Source organism: Anarhichas minor, unplaced genomic scaffold, assembly GCF_050575085.1.
Source record: "Anarhichas minor isolate MPS153535 unplaced genomic scaffold, ASM5057508v1 ptg000052l, whole genome shotgun sequence".
NCBI classification, from domain to species: Eukaryota; Metazoa; Chordata; class Actinopteri; order Perciformes; family Anarhichadidae; genus Anarhichas; species Anarhichas minor.
Window position 1 is genome coordinate 3462620 of NW_027466498.1, and position 23440 is coordinate 3486059.

At 42.7% G+C, this 23440-nt stretch overlaps 1 protein-coding gene across 2 annotated transcripts in view; it reads left to right on the forward strand.

Moving 5' to 3' along the window:
- The first annotated feature begins 308 nt into the window (after positions 1–308).
- Positions 309–23440, forward strand: part of LOC142931500 (protocadherin Fat 3-like) — a 122032-nt gene continuing 98900 nt past the window's right edge. For both annotated transcript variants that reach the window (XM_076075448.1, XM_076075449.1), the window contains exon 1: positions 309–3618. In XM_076075448.1, the coding sequence (XP_075931563.1) occupies positions 309–3618 (3310 nt within the window). The remainder of the gene's footprint in view (positions 3619–23440) is intronic.

Here is a 23440-nt window from a genome sequence, read left to right on the forward strand (position 1 = left end):
CTTCTCATCCTAGCCATGCAATTATTTTGTTCCTTCTCAAACCACCTCTGGTTTTTCTTAAACATGCAATTGACTGTTGATTGACTGATTGAGGCCACGCAAGGATGATGTAAGCCTTTCTTTTGGTTGCCCAGTAACTGTAGACACCCCCTTCCCTCCCCACTTCCAATCAATCTCTGTAGTCCAATAGACATAACAATAAGGATAAAATAAGTCTATGCTACATGTTGTAAATTCCCCGTGTAGCTAACAATTCTGTCCCCGTGTCTCTGTCTGTCTCTTTCTTTACAGGATGGAGGGATGATGGGATGGATGTGAAAATGAGCCAGTGGGCAGGGATGCGAGTCTCTCTCCTCGGCCTGGCCCTGATGCTGCCGTTGCTGCTCTTCAAGCCACCACCCTGCTGCGGCCAGAACACCCAGGGTGGCCTTCAGGATGAACCTCACTTTGGCTTCACTCAGGCTGTCTATCACGCTATGGTTTACGAAAACTCAGCAGCACGCACCTATGCCGACAGTAAAGTTAAGATGGGCATCCACCTGGCCCAGCGCTCCTGGGAGATCCGCTACAGAATCACATCAGGTGATGATGAAGGACTTTTCAAGGCAGAGGAGTACATGCTGGGCGACTTCTGCTTCTTGCGCATAAGGACTAAAGGTGGCAACGCAGCTATCTTGAACCGAGAGATTCAGGATAATTATGTATTGACAGTAAAAGCCTCTGTCAAGGGAGAGACCCTCCTTGAGACCTGGACTAAAGTCAGCATCCAGGTCTTGGATATGAATGACCTGCGACCCTTGTTTTCACCCACTACTTACTCCGTCACCATAGCGGAGAGCACCCCTCTCAGGACTAGCATAGCACAAGTTACCGCCACAGATGCAGATATTGGCTCCAATGGGGAGTTTTACTATTTTTTCAAGGAGAAAATTGAGCTATTTGCTGTACACCCAACCAGTGGAGTGGTTTCTCTCAGTGGAAAGCTAAATGTTGATGAGCAGAACCGGTACGACTTAGAAATCCTTGCGGTAGACCGTGGCATGAAGCTCTATGGAAATAATGGGGTCAGCAGCACAGCCAAACTTTTTGTCCATGTAGAGCGCGTGAATGAGCATGCCCCAGTCATGAATGTGGTCATCCACAGCCCCTCGGGGCTTGATAAAAACCCTGTGTATGCCATGGTCACTGTTGAAGACTTAGATGAAGGCTTAAATGGAGAAGTAGACTCAGTGGTCATTGTTGGTGGAGACCCTTCAGAGCAGTTTTTTGTAGAAAGATCTGTGGAAGGTGAGTTTGCTATAAAGGCCTCTGAGTCATTAAATTGGGAAACTTACCCTGATGGATGTAACCTTACTTTGCAGGCTAAAGACAGGGGAGCCCCACAGAAGTTCTCTTCTGTCAAGGTTGTTCACATTATGGTCAAGAAACGGCAGACAGCAGAAGCTGCGTTTGAGCGGGAGTTGTATGATGTTAGTCTGAATGAAATTTCACCACCAGGCACGATTGTAGAGGCTGTCAAAATCAGGCCAGAGCCGGATGATGCAGAATATATCTTGACACCTTCTGCAGATTCAGCTTTTTTTCAGATGAACACATTAACAGGCACAATATCCACCACTCAGTGGTTCACTCAGGTGTCCCAGGATGTCTTTAATCTGGAGGTATTGGAAATAGATAGTGAGCTCAAAGTTAAAGTGCGGGTAACCATTCAAGATGCCAATGACAACCCACCAACATTTGATCAGGCTTCTTATGAGGTTTTGGTCAATGAAAGTGTACTTGTTGGGACCAATGTATTGACAGTTTCTGCAGTGGATGAGGATAAAGGAGAAAATGGATACATAACTTACAGCATTTCCAGCCTTCAGCCATTACCCTTCAAAATCAATCAGTTTTCTGGTATCATCAGCACCACTAAAGAGTTGGACTTTGAATCCTCATCAGAGAGTTTTGTATTTGTTGTAAGAGCATCTGACTGGGGGTCGCCTTACAGGCGAGAGAGTGAAGTCAATGTAACAATCCACCTGGAAAATGTAAATGACAACCAGCCATTGTTTGAGAAGGTAGCGTGTCAGGGTGTGATCTCCAGGGATTTCCCTGTGGATGAAGTGATTACCACAATGTCTGCGATTGACATAGATGAGTTGGAGCTAGTAAAATATAAGATAATTTCAGGGAACGAATGGGGTTACTTCGACCTCAACCCTGATTCAGGGGTCCTTTCACTGCAACATTCCCTAGCCACAGCCAGTCCAAAGAACGGTGTCTTTAGTATTAAAATAACTGCAACAGATGGTGAGAACTTTTCTGATCCTATGTTTGTTAACATCTCTGTTGCTCATGGCAAATCTCCTCCCAAAAGTTTCAACTGTAAAGAGACAAGGGTAGCCCAAAAGTTAGCTGAGAAGTTACTCAAAAAGTCCAAAGCTAGCACCAAGCCCAAGATCGAGGAAGATTTTATTGACCTTTTCTCTGTCAATCGGCAAACGCCCCAGTTCGACAAAGCTTTCCCCACAGATATTGCTGTACGGGAAGACCTAAAGATTGGTTCGAGTGTTTTCAAGGTCAATGCCTACGATGGTGACACAGGTTTCAACGGTCAGATTCTATACTCTATTTCAGATGGAAACACTGACAGCTGTTATACCATTGACATGGATACTGGCCTTATCAGTGTCTTCCTCCCTATGGACAGGGAAAAGAGGGATCGTTATCTTCTCAACCTAACTATCTATGACCTCGGCCTGCCACAAAAAACTGCCTGGCGTTTGCTTACTGTCTACATAGAGGATGCTAATGATAATGCACCCCAGTTTTTGCAAGAAGAAGGCTATAGAATTGTCATACCCGAAAACACTGCCATAGGTACTGATGTCATCCAGGTTGAGGCCACTGACAAAGACCTTGGACCTAATGGGGAGATTGTATACTCTGTTTTGACCAGCACCAGACAGTTTGGTATCAACTGCAGTAATGGGATAGTGTATGTTGCTGGCCAACTAGACAGGGAGTTTGTTTCAGCTTTTAACCTGAAGATTGAGGCCCGGGACAAGGCAGAGAAAGGGGGCCAGAGGTTTTCTGTGATCACTTTGAAAATCATATTAGAGGATGTGAATGACTGTCCCCCACTATTTATCCCCAATGTGTACAAAGCCAGGGCTCTGGAGGATCTTCCAGTAGGAACTGTTGTGGCATGGTTAGAAACCCAGGACCCAGATTTGGGGTTGGGAGGCCAGGTCCGGTACTCTCTAGCCAACGACTACAATGGATGGTTTGAGGTAGACAGGGCCAGCGGGGCTATTCGGCTGACAAAAGAGCTAGACTACGAGACCCAGCAGTTCTACAACCTCACTGTGAAGGCCAAAGACAAGGGAAGGCCTGTTTCTCTTCTCTCTATCACCTTTGTAGAGGTGGAGGTCGTAGATGTGAACGAAAATCTCTACGCTCCATACTTTTCCCACTTTGCCTTGACAGGATTAGTTAAAGAGAATGCCCGGATTGGAACTACCCTCCTCCAAGTCATTGCTAACGATGATGATGCTGGCAGAGATGGAGAAATCCAGTATTCCATTCATGATGGCAGTGGACTTGGACGATTTGCCATTGATGAAGAGACAGGTGAGTTTCTTTGAAAATTGTTTACCCAGGGTTAAAAGTCACAAATTAAGTTAACTCTCGCTATATTTATTGTGTATGTGTACTTTTTTTGAGTTTTTACAAGTTATTCTACTTGTACTTAACTATTTTTAATCTCAAGTATTGTACTTTGCAAAATTTCGAATTGCAGTTAGAGAAAGAACAAGAGCCACATTAAAAAAAATCATGAAAACTGTGTGAAAATGGAGAAAAGCAAGGTGGCAGAGAAGAAGCTACTGGTGTGTCTGTGGTCACAGGAGGGCAGAGCTCCACATCCAGAGAGGTGACACTCTGCACTCAGCTGACATGTTAAAGATAAAAAAATATTCTAATATTCTATATAATATAGGTGTACATTCAGTGGCTGAGTGTTTGGATGCACAAGACTCACAGATTCAGACAGATTACAAGAAACTCAGGGATTTGTATAACTCACTGTACAGAGGAGGATGACAACGACCTCTGCGTTTCCTAGAAACTAAGCCTTGTGTTTGTCGCAGTACACAGTGTGTGAAAACTGGGCAGGCTCTCTGTTTTTGCTCTAATGTGTTTGTGGGCTGCTGCTGCTGTGGTGTTTACGTTGTCTTTCAATCTCTATGTTGGCTGCCTGGGCGATGCTGTTTTCTGATGTTCAAGTGCCCGCAAATTGAATTAATGTAGCTTAATAATGCTCGTCTCTTTTATTGTTGGTCAGTTTTGTCATCTTTTCTGGTTAGTACTTGTACGGCTTTATTGAGGGAGGTGGTTGTGTATTTATAAGTGATAATCAGTTGTATAGACGGACTGCAAATGTCTATTGTTGGTTTGTGCGATGTGATGTCCTGTTTACAGAGCCAGGGCTGTGTATGAATGGGTTTTTTTTTCCCGAGCACACACAGAATGGACAGCTAGTGGACCGTGAGGAGGTATTCGCTGAATTTAACAGTTGAACACATAATCGCAATGGAGGAAAAAAAAAATCATAATTTGTTGAATTGGCAACGTATCCTATGTTATGCTATATTAGAATATTTGCTATAGTCTGAATACATCACCTGTCCCACACGAAAGGACAACAGTGGTCAATACACTATTTTGACTCATTATATATCAAACAAACACTAACACAGATACACACTCTTACACACAGTCGTTAACACGGTGTGGTTGTCCCAAGGTGATGAACAGGAGCAGAGTGGAGGAGAGGATTTATGACCCTTGTTAGCTGAGCCTTGGCAAGCCCCATAAATCAGCCTCAGGCTGCTGAGAAACACGACAAAACACAATTATAACTTCAATTATTACACACACACACACACACACACACACACACACACTAATTTTGAGCATTTATTTTAATGAGAACGTCTTAATTTGGTTTTTAGGGACGGGGCCTCGGTGGAAAGGGTGGAGCAAACAAGTGAAAACCACCATGACACACTGATTCAGCTGTCAAGCAAGCACACACCTTAAACTCACAAGGGTTTATTTAATATTGTCACATCAGTATTCTATGAATAGGAATTTTAAATAAATGTCCTTGCATTTTAGTTATCCTTTTAAAGTCCAACAGATACCATAGTCCTGAGGACTGATGGATACGGAGGTGAGGTTTTACCGTTTTAAAAAAAGTCTTAGTTGGCAAAATGTTCTAGTTCTTATTGGCCAGCAAGTATATATCAAGTTTCTGTGTGAGCTGACTGTACTGCAGACATCGTCATTTTTGTTTTAATAAAGCTGTTATGTGGTAGTATAGTTAGTGGACCCAAACGCACGCACACAGCAGGTTTACTCCAGCCAAGACTTTATTTAACTGTGCAGGAGGAGTCACAGAAAGAACAAACAAAAAACAAAGACTAACTGTCCAGCAAATTAAAGTCACTCCTATAATCTCCACCGCCGGGACAGGTAGCCTCCGGAATCGGGAGGGAAACTCGACCGCACTCAAAACTGAAGGAACAGAAAACAAACAGGTAACGATCTTCACTTAAATGGGTGTTCAGACTTACGTGACCAGACTGGCAACCGGACGGACTGACGACGCGCCGGTGAAACGCCGAGGTATTTAAGTCAGCCAGCGGCGATCACTGGAATGAGCCACAGCTGAGGAGAGAGGCATGAAGTGGGCGGAACACGGGGGTGGAAACTGTAGGCTGACACAAAAACAAAACATAAGCACATGGCCCACAATAACAAAACAGACAGGGGGAAAAACAGAGGAGCACAAACTAGGAGCAGACAGGGATCCTAACAAAAGCACACAGTGACTGCAGCAGGTTGAAAATCACGGCATTCTGCAGCAATTTGAAGTGCCATGTTATTGCCTTTACATTACACATTAGACTTTTGTCATGGGGCATGGGGGTGTGGAGTAAATGCTGGGAAAATAGACAGTGACTCTGCTGTCCTGACTTTAGAGCGAAAGAGCAGGGGTCTCTTTATTAAGTGTGTATTTAGCACTTTGCATGTGTGTAGTGTCTCAGTGTAGGTGTTTTTTTCTCTGATGTTTCATAACCTAAAATAATGAGGCGGTGGGCGGTTTAATGCTGTTGTTGTGTGTTAATATAGATGTGTTGTAGTCTGCCAGTAGCTGGCTTATCATTAGACACCCACCTTTACTTCCCACATACACACACTTACCTTGAAAGCCTAACCTTTCCATGTCGTTCTCCTGCCACTCTGTTCAGCAGGAAGCTCTTCACGTCAAGACTCTTAATCACAGTGTCACTTCTCCCTGGGAACTGCTGTGTTTTGGGAGAGAAAGACAGAAAGGAGGAGGAGGAGGTGAAGGAGAATTCATGGCTCCCAATTCTACAGTGATTCATTTCTAACAGGCGGGGAGGCCCGCAGCTTTGTTTTCCAACAAAACCAGCATTGTGGAGCCTTAAATGTGAAGCGAGGAGTTAACATAGAGGCAGATAGACATGGGCAAACACACACACATGCACACACTTACTGAGTGACATCAGGTAAATCCAAATACAAAAATGACTGACCTGGGGATCTTTTCATAATAATAATAATAATGCATTTTATTTGTAACGCACCTTTCATTTAAAAATATCTCAGAGTGCCACAGAGCCAGTACATAGTAAAAACATAGTTTAAAACATAGTAAAAACAAACTATAATAAAATAACTAGTAAGCATAAAAAAAAACAGTGAATGAACAGAGACACAAAATAAATAACTTACAGTGATTTAGGTCAGAAACGCCTTCCTGAATAGAAAGGTTTTTAGGCCGGTCTTAAAGAGACTTAAAGAGTCTGTGTTGCCCTTAGGTGGTCAGGGAGACTGTTCCATAGGCGTGGAGCTGCCGAGCCAAAGGCCCGGTCGCCCATGGTGCGGAGCTTGGTGTTGGGGACCCGGAGGAGCGAGCTGTTTGAAGATCTGAGGGTGCGGGTGGAGATTTGGGGTGTGATGAGTTCTTGTAGGTAGGGAGGTGCATGTCCATTTATGCATTTATGTGTGAGTAGTAGGACTTTGTAGTCAATGCGGAATGAGACAGGGAGCCAGTGTAGTGAGTGCAGAATGGGTGTTATGTGCTCATACTTCCGGACTCTCATCAGGATCCTGGCAGCGCTCTTTTGGATGTATTGCAGCTTCTGGATGTTCTTGGCAGTGATCCCAGTGAAGAGTGAGTTACAGTAGTCCAGTCTTGAGGAGATAAAGGCGTGGACGAGCTTCTCTGCATCTGACAGGGTTAAAGTGGGGTGGAGTTTGGAGATGTTTTTGAGATGATAAAACGAGCATTCATAGCATTCCAGTGCTTCCCTTACACTTGTTTAAAGCAATCTGCTGGAAAAGGATTGTTTGAAAAAAAACATTGTAAACATCAATTTAGCCATGTTATCAATAGCACCAATAAAGAATGTATCTTTGTCGGCTTAATTGCTATCAATGGATATTCAGTGATATCAGTGTCTCTAATGTCTGTTGAGAATAAATCTTCATAAATCCATTTTAAAATAATGACGGAATGGCAACCAGCCAGTCTATTTTGTCCTACCACAGTTTCATAATGAACCAAAAATATTTTTCTCTGCAAGTGGGGAATGGAGCCCCCTGCTCTCGGCGCACCTGCAGCAATGTCGGCAACCCATCAGACTTGCCAGGAAACGCATTTACGTTTTTATGTTTTTTACTTTTTTGTTGTTTCATCACCATTCATATATATACAATCAATGTGTTTATGATTACATTATTTACTAGCCCTAAATAAACTTAAATAAAAACAAAATGATTGGAATCAAATTATACTAAAAGTACCAAAGGTAAACGTATACTCATTAAGCAGAATGACCCATTTTAAATATTATATTTATGGTAGGCCTATATCACTGATGTATTAATATGTTAATCACTTTAATGTCCCTCTGAGATGCAGTGGACAAAAAATATAAAGTTACATGAAATAGAAATGCTACCTCAAATTTGCACTCAAGTACAGTACTTGAGTAGCCTAAATGAACTTAGTTACATTCCACCACTGCTAGAACACAACAGTGTGTGTGTGTGTGTGCGTGTGTCTGTGTCTATGTCTGTGTGGAGTCTGTGTGGAGTAAGCAGCTGGGAATCATCATGAATTAGTGATATTTGGGTGCCGTGTTGCTTACTGACCAGGAATAAACCAATATGGGCGTTTGGCTGATTTTAATATTAATGCCAATATTCATTTACTTTTAAATTCAAGGAAAAAAATCTTGAGAGAAGCAGTGATTGCCTTCAAAACATCTTCAACTTCCACATGGGTATTTCAGCATCGTTTTTGAGATGATCTCCGTCCAGACTAAAACGGCTGAAAACGAATATCACGTGACTATTGACGTACACTGGGCATGCGCGTGGGTGCCGGTGTAGACAGGAAGTAGATTGGTTGCTTAGTTAAAAAAAATACGACGGAGTAATAAAGTAGTCTTTAAGAATGAAAAGTCGTGTTTGATACTTAAGATCTTCTCTAAAATCTTCCTCTATAAACTCAAACAGACACATTTCGTGGACCCTACAGGTCTTGCTCTCTCTCTCACACATCAAATTTACTTTAATATTAACATTTAGTTTACTAGATTATGGGTCCATAAATGTGGTCAACACAATTCTCTCACTCGTTCCGTCGGTTTCGTTGTCTGTTCTCACTCGTAGCTCTGCTGGTGGCTGAAGTCTCTGTCGTACTGGAGAGCAATCCATGTTTTGTTCCATTATAGTTTATGTGTGTGGACTTCACGATAGTTTAAAAATAATAACAATAATAAACAATAATAAGAAAAGGAAAGTCCTCCGTTTTGTGTCCGTCCTCCTCAAAGCCTCTAACCGGGACTTCAGACGTCCGCCGCTCTGTAGGTCTGATAACGCCGCTCACTAATCTCTACAATAAAAGCTGCTTCCTCCGTAAAAATGCAGACTTTAACTGGACAACAGCTGCTAGTAAAGACAACACAGTCAACAACGCCTGTAATCAGTTATCCATGTTGAATTAACCTGGTAGTTGATCGATAATCAAGACTGTTGTTGTTCGTGATTTTCCGGGAAAGGGTCACGTGATAGGGGCGTGGCGAATCAGGGAAGGACACTTCGTGACTGCTAAGAACCAATCAAGTAGTGAACACGTGATCGTTTCCAAATGTATGCGTTTACGCCCTCCACACAACAAAGCAACTCCGGAGTTTTCAAACGTATCTGTCCTCGGGAGCGTTTCCAAACTCCTCTGTTTTCGGTGCTCGAAAACTCCGGCGTAGTGTGGACGCTCAGTGTAAACGTAGCAAAACATATGCGTTTGCAAATGGAAACGGAGTAATGTGGACATGGCCAGAGTCTCTATCAGCAGGACACTCACTAACGTTACGTAACGTAACACATAACAGTTGTTTAGTAGTAGATAGTAGTTTACAATGGATACATTTACCATATTTTGATATATATTGATATTAGGAGGATAGGATGAAAAAGCATCAGACTTTGACATGGGTGACCACTGTTTTTTTTAAAGTGTCCTACAAACAGTCAACACTGTTTTCTTAACCACGACCATGATTGTTCTCGAACTTTAAAGAACCACATCTTCATCTAACCCTTATCAACTTTTAAAGGTAACCTAAACCTTACCTTTAATGGTGACAGATCAGGAAACTCTCATATGAATATCTATATTAATTTTAGAAGGCAATGATAAATCATGTTGTCCTGCCAAAAGGGGCATCAGATTTAATATCTAATTCATAATGGTGTGGACTGTATGTAGAATGTATACCGCTGTAGGTAATGGAATGGTTGCCGCTGCAAATTGAGTCAAAGTGGACTCACTTGATCTCAGTGCTTATGAAGAGCCTCTGCAATCTGCATTGCTGAACTGGACATGAAATGGACATAGCAACCCTGATTCTGCTCAGTGTGACTGTTGTTAATATTCTGTCTTTCAACAATATCTGTGTATGGTAACTACAGTATAGGTAAGATTAGAGAAAGATATGGTTCTGGTTAAGAAAAAGGTGAACATTAATCGATGTCCTGCATAAAAAGAAGATACATCCAACAACTTGACGTCCATAATCCAATAACCCATATGCATTTAATTCCTATGAGTACGGCGATCTACATAACCAGAAGAATAATCCAGCAGTAATCCGGGTCCAAGGCAGTAAATTAAGTGCACTGCTTTGATTTCTTAAATAAGGTTTCATATTTGACTTCAGTGTTGATTTCATTGTCAGATATATCTAATAATATATATTTAACCAGGAAGTGGCTCCATTTTATATTTTATTTTTACCAATGCTTTTTTATGTTGGCTGCATATCCTGCCTCTTTTGGGCTGAGGTTGGCCTGCTTGTGGCTAGCCTGTGGAGAACAGGGTTGGGCCTCTAGCTCCACACACACACACACACACACACACACACTCGCAAAGAGTAGAATGAAGGCTAGGTTTCCTGCTCTGAGGAGAAAAATAACATTGGTAATGATAACCTGCGGTTGCTCTCTCTACGGGGGCAGCCAACGCACACCTACACACACACACAGAGGTACATTCAGACTTTAGCATCAATACTCCTGCCCTACAACACTGTGTCCTCACTTCACTTGCAGGACAACTAATCAGTCAAAGATGCATGTGTCTCACTGACTGTCCTCTCTTCCTCTAATACATGCACACACACACACACACACACACAAATTATGAGTAATAAACTCAATGCCCCGTTGTACCCTCTGGACATGTAAACTCATTATGTATGAGATCTAATGAAGCACATATTTTTAGTAGCTGGGAGCTTCCCCACTGTGACTCAGAGGTAGAGCGGGTCATCCTCTAATCAGAAGATGGGCAGTTCAATCCCTGGGTCCTCCAGTGTCTCCTCCAGCATGTCCAAGTAGCCTTGAGTAAGACATTGAACCCCACATTACTCCCGAAGGCTGTGCCATTAGTGTGTCCATCAGAATGATTAGATTACATCCTGATGGGCAGCTGGCACCTTGTATGGCAGCGTGGGTGAATGTGAATGGGCGGCAGTGCTTTGAGTGGTCAGACGACCAGAAAGACGCGATATAAATGCCATTTTACTGTCCACAAAACAAAAGGGCAGATCTTTGGCCCCACTGATGGAGATCAGGAAAAAAATCTATGCACTTCATCCTCTATAATATTTTGTTATAGCATCTCCTGTCCTCATGTTTCTGGGACAGCATCATATACACACATCATATATATGCATGTTATATCTAAGATGGATTACATAGGTAGTTTGATGAAAAGAAAGCAAGCACAGTGACTTTCATATTACCTCCTTCCTGCATAGTGAGGCCATCTTGTTTAGGATGCAAACAGTAGTGCAAAGATTTAACCAAACAACAAACGAACAGTGTAACGGTGTTATAGTCGTGTGAATGATTTGGTCAGAGGTGATTTCTTATAAAGTCTTATTGCAGAGGGCAGGAATGTTCTCCTGTATCTGTCCTTGTGACAGCGGAGCTGGATCAGTCTGTTGGAGAAAGTGCTCCTCTGTCCCTGCAGTAGGTGGTGGAGAGGGTGGTCCGGGTTATCCAATATGGATGATAGTTTCTTCAGTGTCCTCCTCTCCACCACCTCTTCCAGATTGTCCAGTTTGCAGCCAATGATGGAGCCGGCCTTCTTAACCAGTTTGTTGAGTCTGTTTGTGTCTCCGGCTCCAATGCTGCTCCCCCAGCAGACTACGGCGAAGTACAGTGCACTGGCCACAACAGACTGGTAGAACATCTCTAACATCTTGCTGCACACGTTGAAGGATCAAAGTTTCCTCAAGAAAAAGAGTCGACTCTTCTTGTACACAGCGTTGATGTTGGTCTTCCAGTTCAGTCTGTTGTCGATGGAGACACCCAGGTACTTGTACCAGGTACTCCACCATGTCCACATCCTCTCCCAGAACTCTCAGTGGTTGTGGAGCCATCGTCTTCCTCCTGAAGTCGACCACCATCTCTCTGGTCTTGGCCACGTTCAGACGCAGGTGATTTCTACCGGCCCACTCCACAAAGTCATCCACTACTGCCCTGTACTCCTCCTCCCGTCCATCCCTTATACACCCGACCACTGCAGAGCCATCAGAGAACTTCTGCAGATGGCATGACACAGAGTTCTACTGGAAGTCAGTGGTGTATACGGTGAACAGGAAGTGAAACAGAACAGTTCCCTGTGGAGCTCCAGTATCACTGACCACCGTATCAGACAGCACACGGCCCAGTCGGACAAACTGTGGTCTGCCTGTGAGGTAGTCAGTGATCCAGGAGACGGTGGACGTGTTAACCCCCACCACCCGCAGCTTCTCACTCAGCAGCAGTGGATGGTGTTGAATGCACTGGAGAAGAAAGTGATTCTCACAGAGCCAGCGGCTGAAGGCTGCTTTCTTCTTATTAAGAAGAGCTTTCACTGGTGATCCATGGCTTGTTGTTGGGAAGCAGTGTACAGTCCAGGATGGTATGGTGGTGTGTTCGCAGAATTTAATGTATTCTGTGATGCAGTCCGTCATGCTGTTGATGTCCTCCCACTGCTGCCTCTGCATCAGCTGATGGAGGAACAAACACAGCGACAACAATGGCGGATGAGAACTCCCTCTGCAAATAATACGGACGCATCCCCACGGTCAACAGTTCAATGTCTACAGAAACATTCCTTCACGCACACATGGCCGGGATTGCACCACCTCTCGTTCACATACATTGCAATCCCACCACCTTTCTTCTTACTGATCTGAACAAAGTCTCTGTCCGCCCGAACAGTCCTGAAGCCGGGTACGGCCGCACTGTGGTCCTGGAAATGCGAGTGAAGCCATGTCTCGGTGAAACACATGATGCTGCATTCACGGTACTCTCTCTGGGACTTTACCAGCGCGCCGAGCTCGTCCATCTTATTGGCCAAAGACCTCACGTTCCCCATTAAAATCGCAGTACCAAAGGTTTGTATTTCCTCCTCTTCGCCTTCAACTTAGCGCCAGCTCTGCAACCCCGCCGTCTTCTCCGCAGTTTCTCCGGGATTTCAGCCCTCGCGCCGGGCAGCAGCAGCGGTTCACTCAGCACAATCAGCTGATCGCGAGAGTACACAATGCCCCCCCAGTCCATTGTGCGTGGTTCTCCGTTAACAACAGGCAAACAAGTAACAGAAAAGCCACTAGAAAAGTTGAATGTACGGTCCATTGCCTGACTGTCACTTAAACAAACAGAAGAGAGGAAAAAAGTGAAAAAAATAACAAATTAAAACACACACAGGAAGCTGCTGCAACAGGCTGCCACAACAGGCGGCCACTAGCACGGTGCCATCGTGCTTAACAATAAGTCCCTTTCTGGAGATCTCATTATTATTATTGTTATTATTGTTGTTATTAGTGTTATTATTTATTTATTTTTCTCTCAATATAAATATTGTTTTCACACCCAGTCACACCTCCTTAGTAATCCGCCCCTCTTCTTTTTTTATACTGACGTCAAGAACTCAAACATTAAAATTGTTTGACGAAACTTGGGATGGCACCACAAGCAACTACAGGTAATCCGTTTCTTAAACTTCTTAGACCAGGGGTCTTCAACGTTTTTCAGAACAAGGACCCCCAAACTGATAGAGAGATGGAGCAGGGGCCCCCGACTATATATATTGTATAAAATTGTGTTTTATATTAAACTGGACCTAGTGCCATGTATAAACATACCTTGTTATTGTGCATTCAATACTAAGCTATTCAAATAATACACAGGTTCATATATTCATGTTTTTATTTTAAACATGTGTAAGGCACAGTGAGTAGGGTGGTCGTGCCACTGCCATTTATAAACATACCTTGTCAGCTGATACCAATGCCAATATCAACATTGTCTGTCAATTGCATGATAATCATGCATACAAGCTATTCAAATTGACGTTTCCATTTTAAACATAAATGTGGAAATGAAAAATGAGTGATGGCCTATTAGTGCCACTGCCATGCATAAAGATACCTGTTATCTTGCATACAATACTGAACTATTCAAATAATGGACAGATTCATGTTTTTTAGTCGAGTTACAAAACGATCCATTTTTGCTCATAACAATGTCCAAACACTTATAATAATATACTGGCCTCAGTAGTTGGCTATTGTGGATAAGAGCTGCAGTGTTTTAGCCAGGAATATCTTGCAAAAATGATTGCACAAGGATTCGTGGGTGAAGTAAATGTTGTTTTTTCATTTATTTATTTTTTACAACGGTATCTTCTTTTCAAATAATATTGCAGCGTGCGTCCTTGTGTCTGGGATCTTAGTCAGCTGGGGACTGAATAGGCTCTCAGTCAATCACGCGGAACCTGACAGAGCCAGCATGAAACATGCAGCCTCGTGATTGGCACAGCAGCAATAGGGGCGGGTCCTCCTCTTTGTGTGCAGGAGGCTTGAAGGGACAGGTCCAGGCTAGTCTCGCGCTGTGAGTGAACCGGTGCCCAGTTTGAGAGAGCTCCTGTGTGTCGCTGAATGTGTGCATTTCTGACTGAAAGATAACATCTTCTGCCTCCATTTATCTATGCGGTACAATATGTTGGATTAATGTTAATGTGTATTTAAAGACATCTAAATTCGCGGAAAAACATTGGGGGGGGAAAAAATGTGAGAAAAATAATCTAATCAACCAAAAATTTCACGACCCCCCAGCAGTACCTCCGCGGACCCCCTAGGAGTCGCGGACCCCCTGTTGAAGACCTCTGTCTTAGACAATGCACATATTGCTTCAGGTATGCCAGTAGATGACGATAATGCTGGCAGTCTGTGTTCTTTAAGGTGTCAGTGAGACGTGGAATTCAGTTTTGAATAACACATAAATTAGTTTCAAAACTACTAGTTAGCAAACAGTAATCAAACTATTGTATCTATCTTGTACTGCAGGGAAAACAGTAGAATGGGCTGTGGTCACTAAACAAAGTGATCTACAGTAAAAGGCATGTGGACTTGCACATATTTATATTTCATTGTCCATGCTACATCTTGCCAGATGAAGTTGTGTTGTGTTGCAGCAAACTTTGAGCCAGCTTTGGGTTGGTCTTGCGATGGATTTGTTGGATATTTGTTGGATATACAGGTCCCAGTCCCTGCCCAGGACCCTACATATGGACAGGTGTGCTTTACCATCATCATTTAAAGCTGACTGTCACTTCAGCTGGAAAGGAGCCAGGTATTGGTTTCTGCAAGGAAGCCTCAGAATCAAAACAGAAAATTAAACCAGTTTTACTTAATATTTCTAGATGAGGTTCTGTAATTCCACTAATGGAAATTCTAAAACACTTGTACTTTCTGCACTCTGAATAATCAATGCGCCCAGCCAGTTGTATCTGTGCTCTAAAACAGAGGGATCAAATGCAGGACAAATGCTCATTTCTCTTCTACATCCCCCTTAAATGTTCTCTGTAGCTCTGCCATCTCTAAGAAACAGCCAGGCATTGCCAGCTACATTGTCGCTGAGTTGCCGTTGAATTGTTGCTCAAGCACTCATTGACATAGTTATGTCATTAAAAAGCACTGGGAACTGCAAGAATACATTTTTATTGAATTTTTTTGAGATGGGACAGACAAGGGGACCTGAAAGAATGGACAAAAACATATGATTTGTTGACACTTCACATCATCAGAGCACTAAAAAAAAAAAATAAGGCCAGCTTGCCAACAATGATTATTAGAGTTTCACGCAGCAACTGTTGGGCGTCAGTTTGTAGCTACGTGTCACCGTCATTTAGTCTGTTGCTTTGTCACTCATACTGTGAATGCAACATGGGTGTGCCCTACCACCTAGTCCTCAGGTTTATTCATGTTGTGGGACAACTCCATTGAGAATGGTGAAAACAAGCTCCAGAGGGCAGCTGATTAGACAGACGTGAGGGTGGTGCATATCAGTGCTGCAGATAGTTAGCACTGATACGCACCTCCGCAGTGTTAAAGAATAATTCTGGTTCCTTACAATGTTTTTTCAGTTTGACCACCACTCATATTGGTGATAACATCTCACACAGAAATAATGATCCTGTTTCAAATTGAAAACCTGCTTTGAGCTCCTGGACAGTTTTTAATGTGAACGCCGGTGCAGGAATTGTTGATGATAGCTTTACAGCCATGAAGAAAAACTGAAAAGTAGAAGCCATTGGAATCTATTAACGAATGAGGAAAATATTTCTGTTGGAAATAGAAAGTGAGAGCAGCACTGTAGAATGACATATTCTACTGATGCATTTATTGTTGTGTAAATGTATATTATAACGAATGCATCAAAACAACAGGTCAACATGGACAAAGCGTTGAGTTGAGTTGAGAGTGTTAGTCACATTCTCTGCTTGTGTCTCACCTCTTTAAATTTCGCAAGAAGTACATTCTACTAGAAAGTGACAAACCCAGATCGGAGCGATGCCCTAAATTTGTCTGTTTTCTTAACACAGCAATTACAACACATATTATTTCAGACCAGCAATGGAAAATGATCTTAGCTTTACATTGAACAATCAATAATTTAAAAACTAACCTAAACACCCAAAACATTCATTTTGTTTCCTTTGTATCCCTTTATCCCTGTGTTACAACATATTTATGTGTTCATCCCTGTGTTACAGCACATTAACGTATTCATCCCTGTGTTACAACACATTAACGTATTCATCCCTCTGTTACAGCACATTAACGTATTCATCCCTGTGTTACAACATGTTCATACCTGTGTTAGAACATATTACGCGTTCATCTCGGCATTACTCTTTCATGTTCTTCTGTCATTCAACTGACCCCCCCCCCCCCCCCCCACACACACACACACACACACAAACTACACCGCAAATAATCGTGGCAACAGATAATTAACATGAAACCAATATAATATAAAATCTATAAATATAAATATATATAAATATATAAATCATATAAACCAATGAGGGCATTTCCCTTCAGAAAGTAGAGATGGAGGTCAAAAAATATTCTAGCCAAGTTCTCATGAACAGAGCTACCGCCACCTCACATTTGGACCCATCTGCAGAAGCTTCTTTAAACCATCACAGGGCCATTATGGTAGATCATGCCTTTCGTTACCTGGTGTGCCCTTTTCCTCCGTCCCTTTGTTGAGTTGGCTGACTTTTATTGTTCTTTCTTCGTTATTTGCACTCTCCATTTTTGCAGAGCACCAAGAGAAGGAGGTGTATTTCATGTACCCACCTTTAACTTCACTCACCTGCTGTGTTCCTCTCCCTCATACTGATAGAGACTGCCCCTTTTCCCAACACTTAATCGCTGTAAGGATAGTGGACTAATGAGGGTTTTACCTGTAGGGTCTCAGGTGCTAATCCCTGCTTGTGGTTTAAGGACTAGCCGAGGACTCATTATAGCCCTTAGACCGGCCAGTTTAATAAGAGTCTGATAAAGGGCTCCCTGCTGCTCTTTTCTCACTAATAGTCTTCTCACAATCTGACATGTCGGACCTTCTGACCTCTGATGAAGGACCTGCAGTTTGTTGAAGTTTAATGCTGGAGCTGCTGTCTTTCTCCTTTCTTTCTTTTCCTCTCTATCTCCTCCACTGCCCCTCTCCTCTGGCCTTTCCTGAATGATGAATGAGGTAGCATAAATAAAAAGCTGACTGTGGTAGGGAGAAAGTGAAACAGGCTGAAGCAATCCCTCTACAGCCTGCATATTTGTCCTGAATGACTTTTCAGTCCACAATACACAAAAAGAAGTATAGCATGACTGTTGAGGACATAGAGTTGGAATAGGAGTCCAATGGACATTCCCATTCACTTCGACATAGCAGGATCATCAGAGTGGTTCACTTCCTTGTTAGGGTTGTAACGGTACACTACCATATTGAAATTGACGATTATCATATTGTGTACATTTGGTCATCTATACTGAATGATAAAAAAGGGATGTTGATTCATCTCTGCTTCGGCTGCCGGCTCAGCAACTCACTTTACGGCCAGCTGACTTCTGTCTCCATATCAACCCTTTTTGACCCAGTTAAATGACCATGGCAAACAGTTCTCTCCTATTCTATTTCTATGGTTGACACTTCATGTGTACAGTAGAGCCCAAACCATAATATATCTGAAGCGAGATCAGATATGTCTACAATTACAGGCCAGATTGCTATGGAATAGCGGGGGCCTATCACGCCGTCCCTTGTGCTGCACTGGGACTCTCTTACCAGGTCATGGTCCATGTGATTCCTGCATACAGGCAGCAATTAAAGCTCTGTAAACCTGTGGTGAGGAAATTCAAGCAGTGGACCAGTGAAGCTATGGAGGATCTTCGGGCGTGCTTAGACTGTACAGATTGGGATGTTTTCAGGACTGCTACCAACAGTCTGGATGAGTACACAGAGGCTGTGACATCATACATCAGCTTCTGTGAGGACAGCTGTGTTCCAACAAGCACCAGGGTGAGTTATAACAACGACAAACCCTGGTTTACAGCAGAACTCAGACAGCTAAGGCTGCACAAGGATCAGGCATTTAGGAGTGGGGAGAGGGACATGTATAAAGAGGCAAAATACAGGTTTAGCAAGGCGGTAAGAGACGTTAAACGACTGTACTCTGAGAAACTGCAACACCAGCTCTCAGCAAGTGACTCTGTAACTAGTGTAACCAGCAAAACACCATAAACCAACCTCCTCAATGCCGAGGAGGAAGTGTAAACTCATATCGCATATTCATGGGCTACTTTATTGCCTTTGTTCAAGTCCTGTAAAGAACTTGAACAATGAAACAAAGGTTGAATATCTTGTAAACAATTTCGTTTGGTTGCAAAATATTTATTCAAATGTAAATTTTGAAGACCTCCTGTTTCTAAACTCAAGCATCTAAAAACAAATTGTAAAATCTTTGTAATATCCACAGACATTTTAATAGTGCTTTTATCAGTGAACTATTTGTGACAGTCACATGTGAAGAGCGTGCGTCTAGTTAAAAAAATTCAGCAGTCCACCACCAAGTGCCTCGATCACTTTGCCCTAATTAGGTAATTTTCTCACACCGGCTTCACTACATCAAGTATAAACTACACTTCACAAGGCCTTCTACCACACCAAGGAGACTCTCAGTCATGTTGGTCACGACTAAGACTCTCCTTGGTGTGGTAGAAGGCAGTGTTATTGTATTGCGTGTTTGTATGCTTTTCAGTCTCTTAGACTCAAGTTCTGTGGACTGATGCAGTAATCTCTGAAGTTGAATACGCTGATTTCAGACCAAGTCCAACCTCAACATGCTGTCTCACTCTTATTCAGATCTGCCACTTTCTTTGTGCTCTTTCACTTACCCAGTCACTCTTCATTTCCTGTCTCTACTGGGGATTGTTTTATTGCTGACAAGGAAACAGTGCGGTGAGATTGAAATGTTCAGAAGAAAAGGCTTAGTTTGACCTGGTCAGCAGAGTATTGTGATGAAAAACAATTCCTGTGGTGAAGGACAGTTATCTTACAAGTCTGCTGAATCGCTAAGGTTATTAAAAGGTGAAAGCAAAGATGGATGGTCATCTGGGTCAACTGAAGGGCCCAGGGTCCACACTGTTGGGTCAGCTAGGGCTGAACACCAAGGCACATGGGTGGAAATCTCAAATATCAACAATATAGCACCTGAATGTGAGAGAAGAAACAGTAGTATAAGTGATGTAATCAATATATTTGGCCAATAAATGTCCTAGAGAAAAGATTCACCTATAGGCTCAGAGCCCTGACTGACTGAGGCTAGAATTTTGTTAATCCTGGAACTTGTTTCCATTAGTATTACAACAAAATCGTCTTGAGATGTCCTGCTTAAAAATGTGCTACCAATGTACATTCAAAGGTAACCAATGAAAGCATGATAAAAATGTAGCCTGGTCTGTTCGGTGTAAGTGGTGTGCATATGCATTGACCTGTACAATCTCAAAAAAAAAAAGTCTGCAGTGTCTCTTGAATGTTTGAATGTTGGCGTGGAAGAAAGTTTAAAATGTATTTATCTTTAAGACCTGCATATTCAATTTGATTTCATCAACTGTTTTTTCTTCACTTATAGACCACCAGTTAAGGAGTGGTAGTTTAGGCAGGGTCCTCCTCACCCTGATAATCTGTCCTTTGTAACATATATACAGATAGAGTGACATTTGTAAACATTTACTGTTGGCTTCATCACTACATCACAGTCATGTACATTAAAAGCTGTGGAGGAATAGTAATTGGACTGTACTTGTATAGCGCTTTTCTAGTTATTGCAAGCAATCGAAGCACTTTCACACGATTTGCCTACTATCAGGACTAACTAACATTCACACACACTCCGTAGGCACAACTATGGGCAATTTTGCCTGTGTCTTGCCCAAGGACACGTCGACATGCGACCAGCGGAGCCGGGGATCGAACTGCCGATCCTTTGAGTGAAGGACGACCCTGCTCTCCACTTAGCCACAGTCGCCTCAATAGTGAAGCAGAAGAAACACTTTTAGTGGATGTGCTTGGCTGGTACTCATTTGGACATTATTAAAGGCTGATTACAGAAACAATTCTAGTAGTCTATGCATTCTGAAGGCTCTCTCTCTTTCTCTCTCACACACACACACACACACACACACACACACACACACACACAGCGATACATTGGATGCTTTAGTCGGCATGCAGCAGGCAGCAATAAAAGACAGTGAGTGCCTGCCTAATGAATTACAAGGGGCCTCCTCTCCCTTGGATTCGAGCAAATGTTAATCACTGCTTTTTAATGAATCTTCTCCTAATTCCCAATTAAGCCTGAGACTCACTTTGCCTGGCTTGTTGAAATGCACTTCCCCAGATACCCAGCCGCCGTCAGGCCAGTCAGGCTCCGGAGCCTCACACCTTACTGCAGCAGGAATAAGGGGTTAGGAGGCTGAGCTCGTCTCCTTTATTGGTCTCAATGTGTCATTTTGATGGACTTCTGCTTCAAAGCTACCTTTGAAGTGATATGTCTTGAGCTGGTCATCTCTAATGCAAAGTTTGCTCACTTCAACTATTGCAGGTCTGCAGCATACACATCTCAGGAATTCTATGGCAACATCACTGGTTTAGAGTCTTGTCCCAGAACAGCTTTAGGTGAAGAAGAAAGTCTGAGTTAAAAACTAAAATAATTGAATGTCATCATTCAATCAACAACCAATCCACTTTGTACATGGATCCCATAGGTATAGAGCTATTTACCTGGGTAATACCAGTTTGCATGAGTTGAGCCTCAACTCTAAGTTAGTATCGACCGATAGCACAGTTCCACAGGAAAATAGTCTGTGGTGGTTACACCACCTGAAAGCCTTAGTCAGTGTCTGAAGCATTCAGATAAACCTGTGCTCATGAACTATGTCTGTATAGAAACCACAATATGATGACAGATTTTACAACATGTTCTGAAGCACTAAATTCTAATATTCCCATTTGCCTTTGAGGTCACTCAAACTCTGAGTTCTTGAATGAACCCTGTGCTGGGGGCCGGTCACACTAAAGGGCATCTTGTTCACTTTGTAGACAGTACCAGAAGGTTGCTCTGCTCAAGTACACTACTGTAACACTATATCCATTGAGATTGTTCGATAAAGTAACAATTAGGAACTGAGTTCCAGCTAGGAGATGAACAGGAGACTGCTGGTCTCTGCTGCAGCAGCTGTAATAGGATAGAGACTGGAGAGGCTAATAAAACATGGTACTGCCTGTCTCAGATAGTACTTATAGTGAATAGATGAGGAATGTTAATGTTTGAATTGAATACAAATGTTAACATACTGTCAGTTGAACTGATACAGCTAACCAGACATATGAGAAACAGTTTGGAAAAAGCACTTTCAACAAATACTTGGCAGGTGATTGGATGAACCATCTGTCAATCACTCTTTCTGAAGCCAGTCGGGAGAAGAGCAATACAATCTTGTATATGGAGAAAAGCCTTCAGTGTTGTTCTTTCTCTTCTTTTTAATGAAGAAATACTCTCCAGTTCTTATAGAACTGATGCTATTGTAGCATCTATGCTAACCTCTTTAGGAGACATTGTCGTTTAGAACAAACAGTTGCCTCTGTCTCATCACACACACCTAAGCCACGCCCCTAGCTGCCAGATCCTCACACTGATTGGTCCAGACACAAACGCATAAGTTGAAACCTGACGAGATGGATTTTACAACTGGATGATACAGTTTATTTTTTATAGATCACAGATTTATGCTGTCTCCGCATATATTGACCAATAAATAACAGTACAGAAATCCCAAATGACTATTTTTGAGAGAATTTCTCAAAAATATAATTAGCTTCGTGTTCATAATACAGGCATGCTTCATCTCACAGCTTTACTGTGTGTCATTGGGTTTATTCATTACATTATAACCAATGTCACTTCCACATGACATTACTTGTAGAAACAGCTGTTGAGCTGTTGGTGTTCTGGGATACTTATCAATAATGTTAATATCATCTGAAATACAGAGTGATATTGATTGATCTGCATTTGAAATGCAGTGTGCTTGTTTGTAATGAAGACAAAGTCAAACAGAGACAGTCAGTGTTTGTGTATATGAATGACATGACTGTTACATACTCACCATATTTGCTCAGCCTTCAGTGGTTTTGCTGCAGCAGTGTTTGTGCTCTGTGCTGAGAGGCAGTTCATTGGACAGCCATGCAGATGGTTGCTCCCTGCTCTCCAGTGTGTTTTATGTCTAGCACTCCTGTGGCATTTGTAGTTAATTCCACACTCTAATTGGAGAGCAGGCTTGTAAGCAGGAGCTTAGGCTAGAAGCGGTGATGTAGCATGGTGCAAAGCTGGTAATTGTAGTGCAGTCAGCGGGCCAGAGGGAGGCAGAGACGAATGAACACTGAGCCAGAGAGAACACAGCACAGGACAACTCTGAATTCATTACAGCTAACCTTGAACATTCTAATGTCCCACAGGCCAAAAACAATGAAGCATTGTCCGTGTGTGTGTGTGTGTGTGTGTGTGTGTGTGTATGTGTGTGTGACAACATATCCTGCAGTTTATCCTCATGTGAGTGCATGTGTATCAGAATATCGAGACAGATGCACACAGAGACCACATTGTAGTCTGCATGGACCTCAATGTCAGGACAGGACAAGAACCCGACTCTCAGCACAGAGGGAGACCCCCCCCCCAGACACAACTACAACAAAGCAACAAACAAACTTGGGCCACACCTCTACCTACACCACCTTACAGCTCTGTCATTCACTCGGCCGGTGTGGATCCTGGTTATACCTGGACCCTGGTCTTGCCTCCTGCCGTGGTTCTGTCACATGCATTGAATGTGTTGTAACTCTGTTATGTTGTTCATTCTGTACACATGACATCTATCACACTTCTGTCCATCCTGATAGA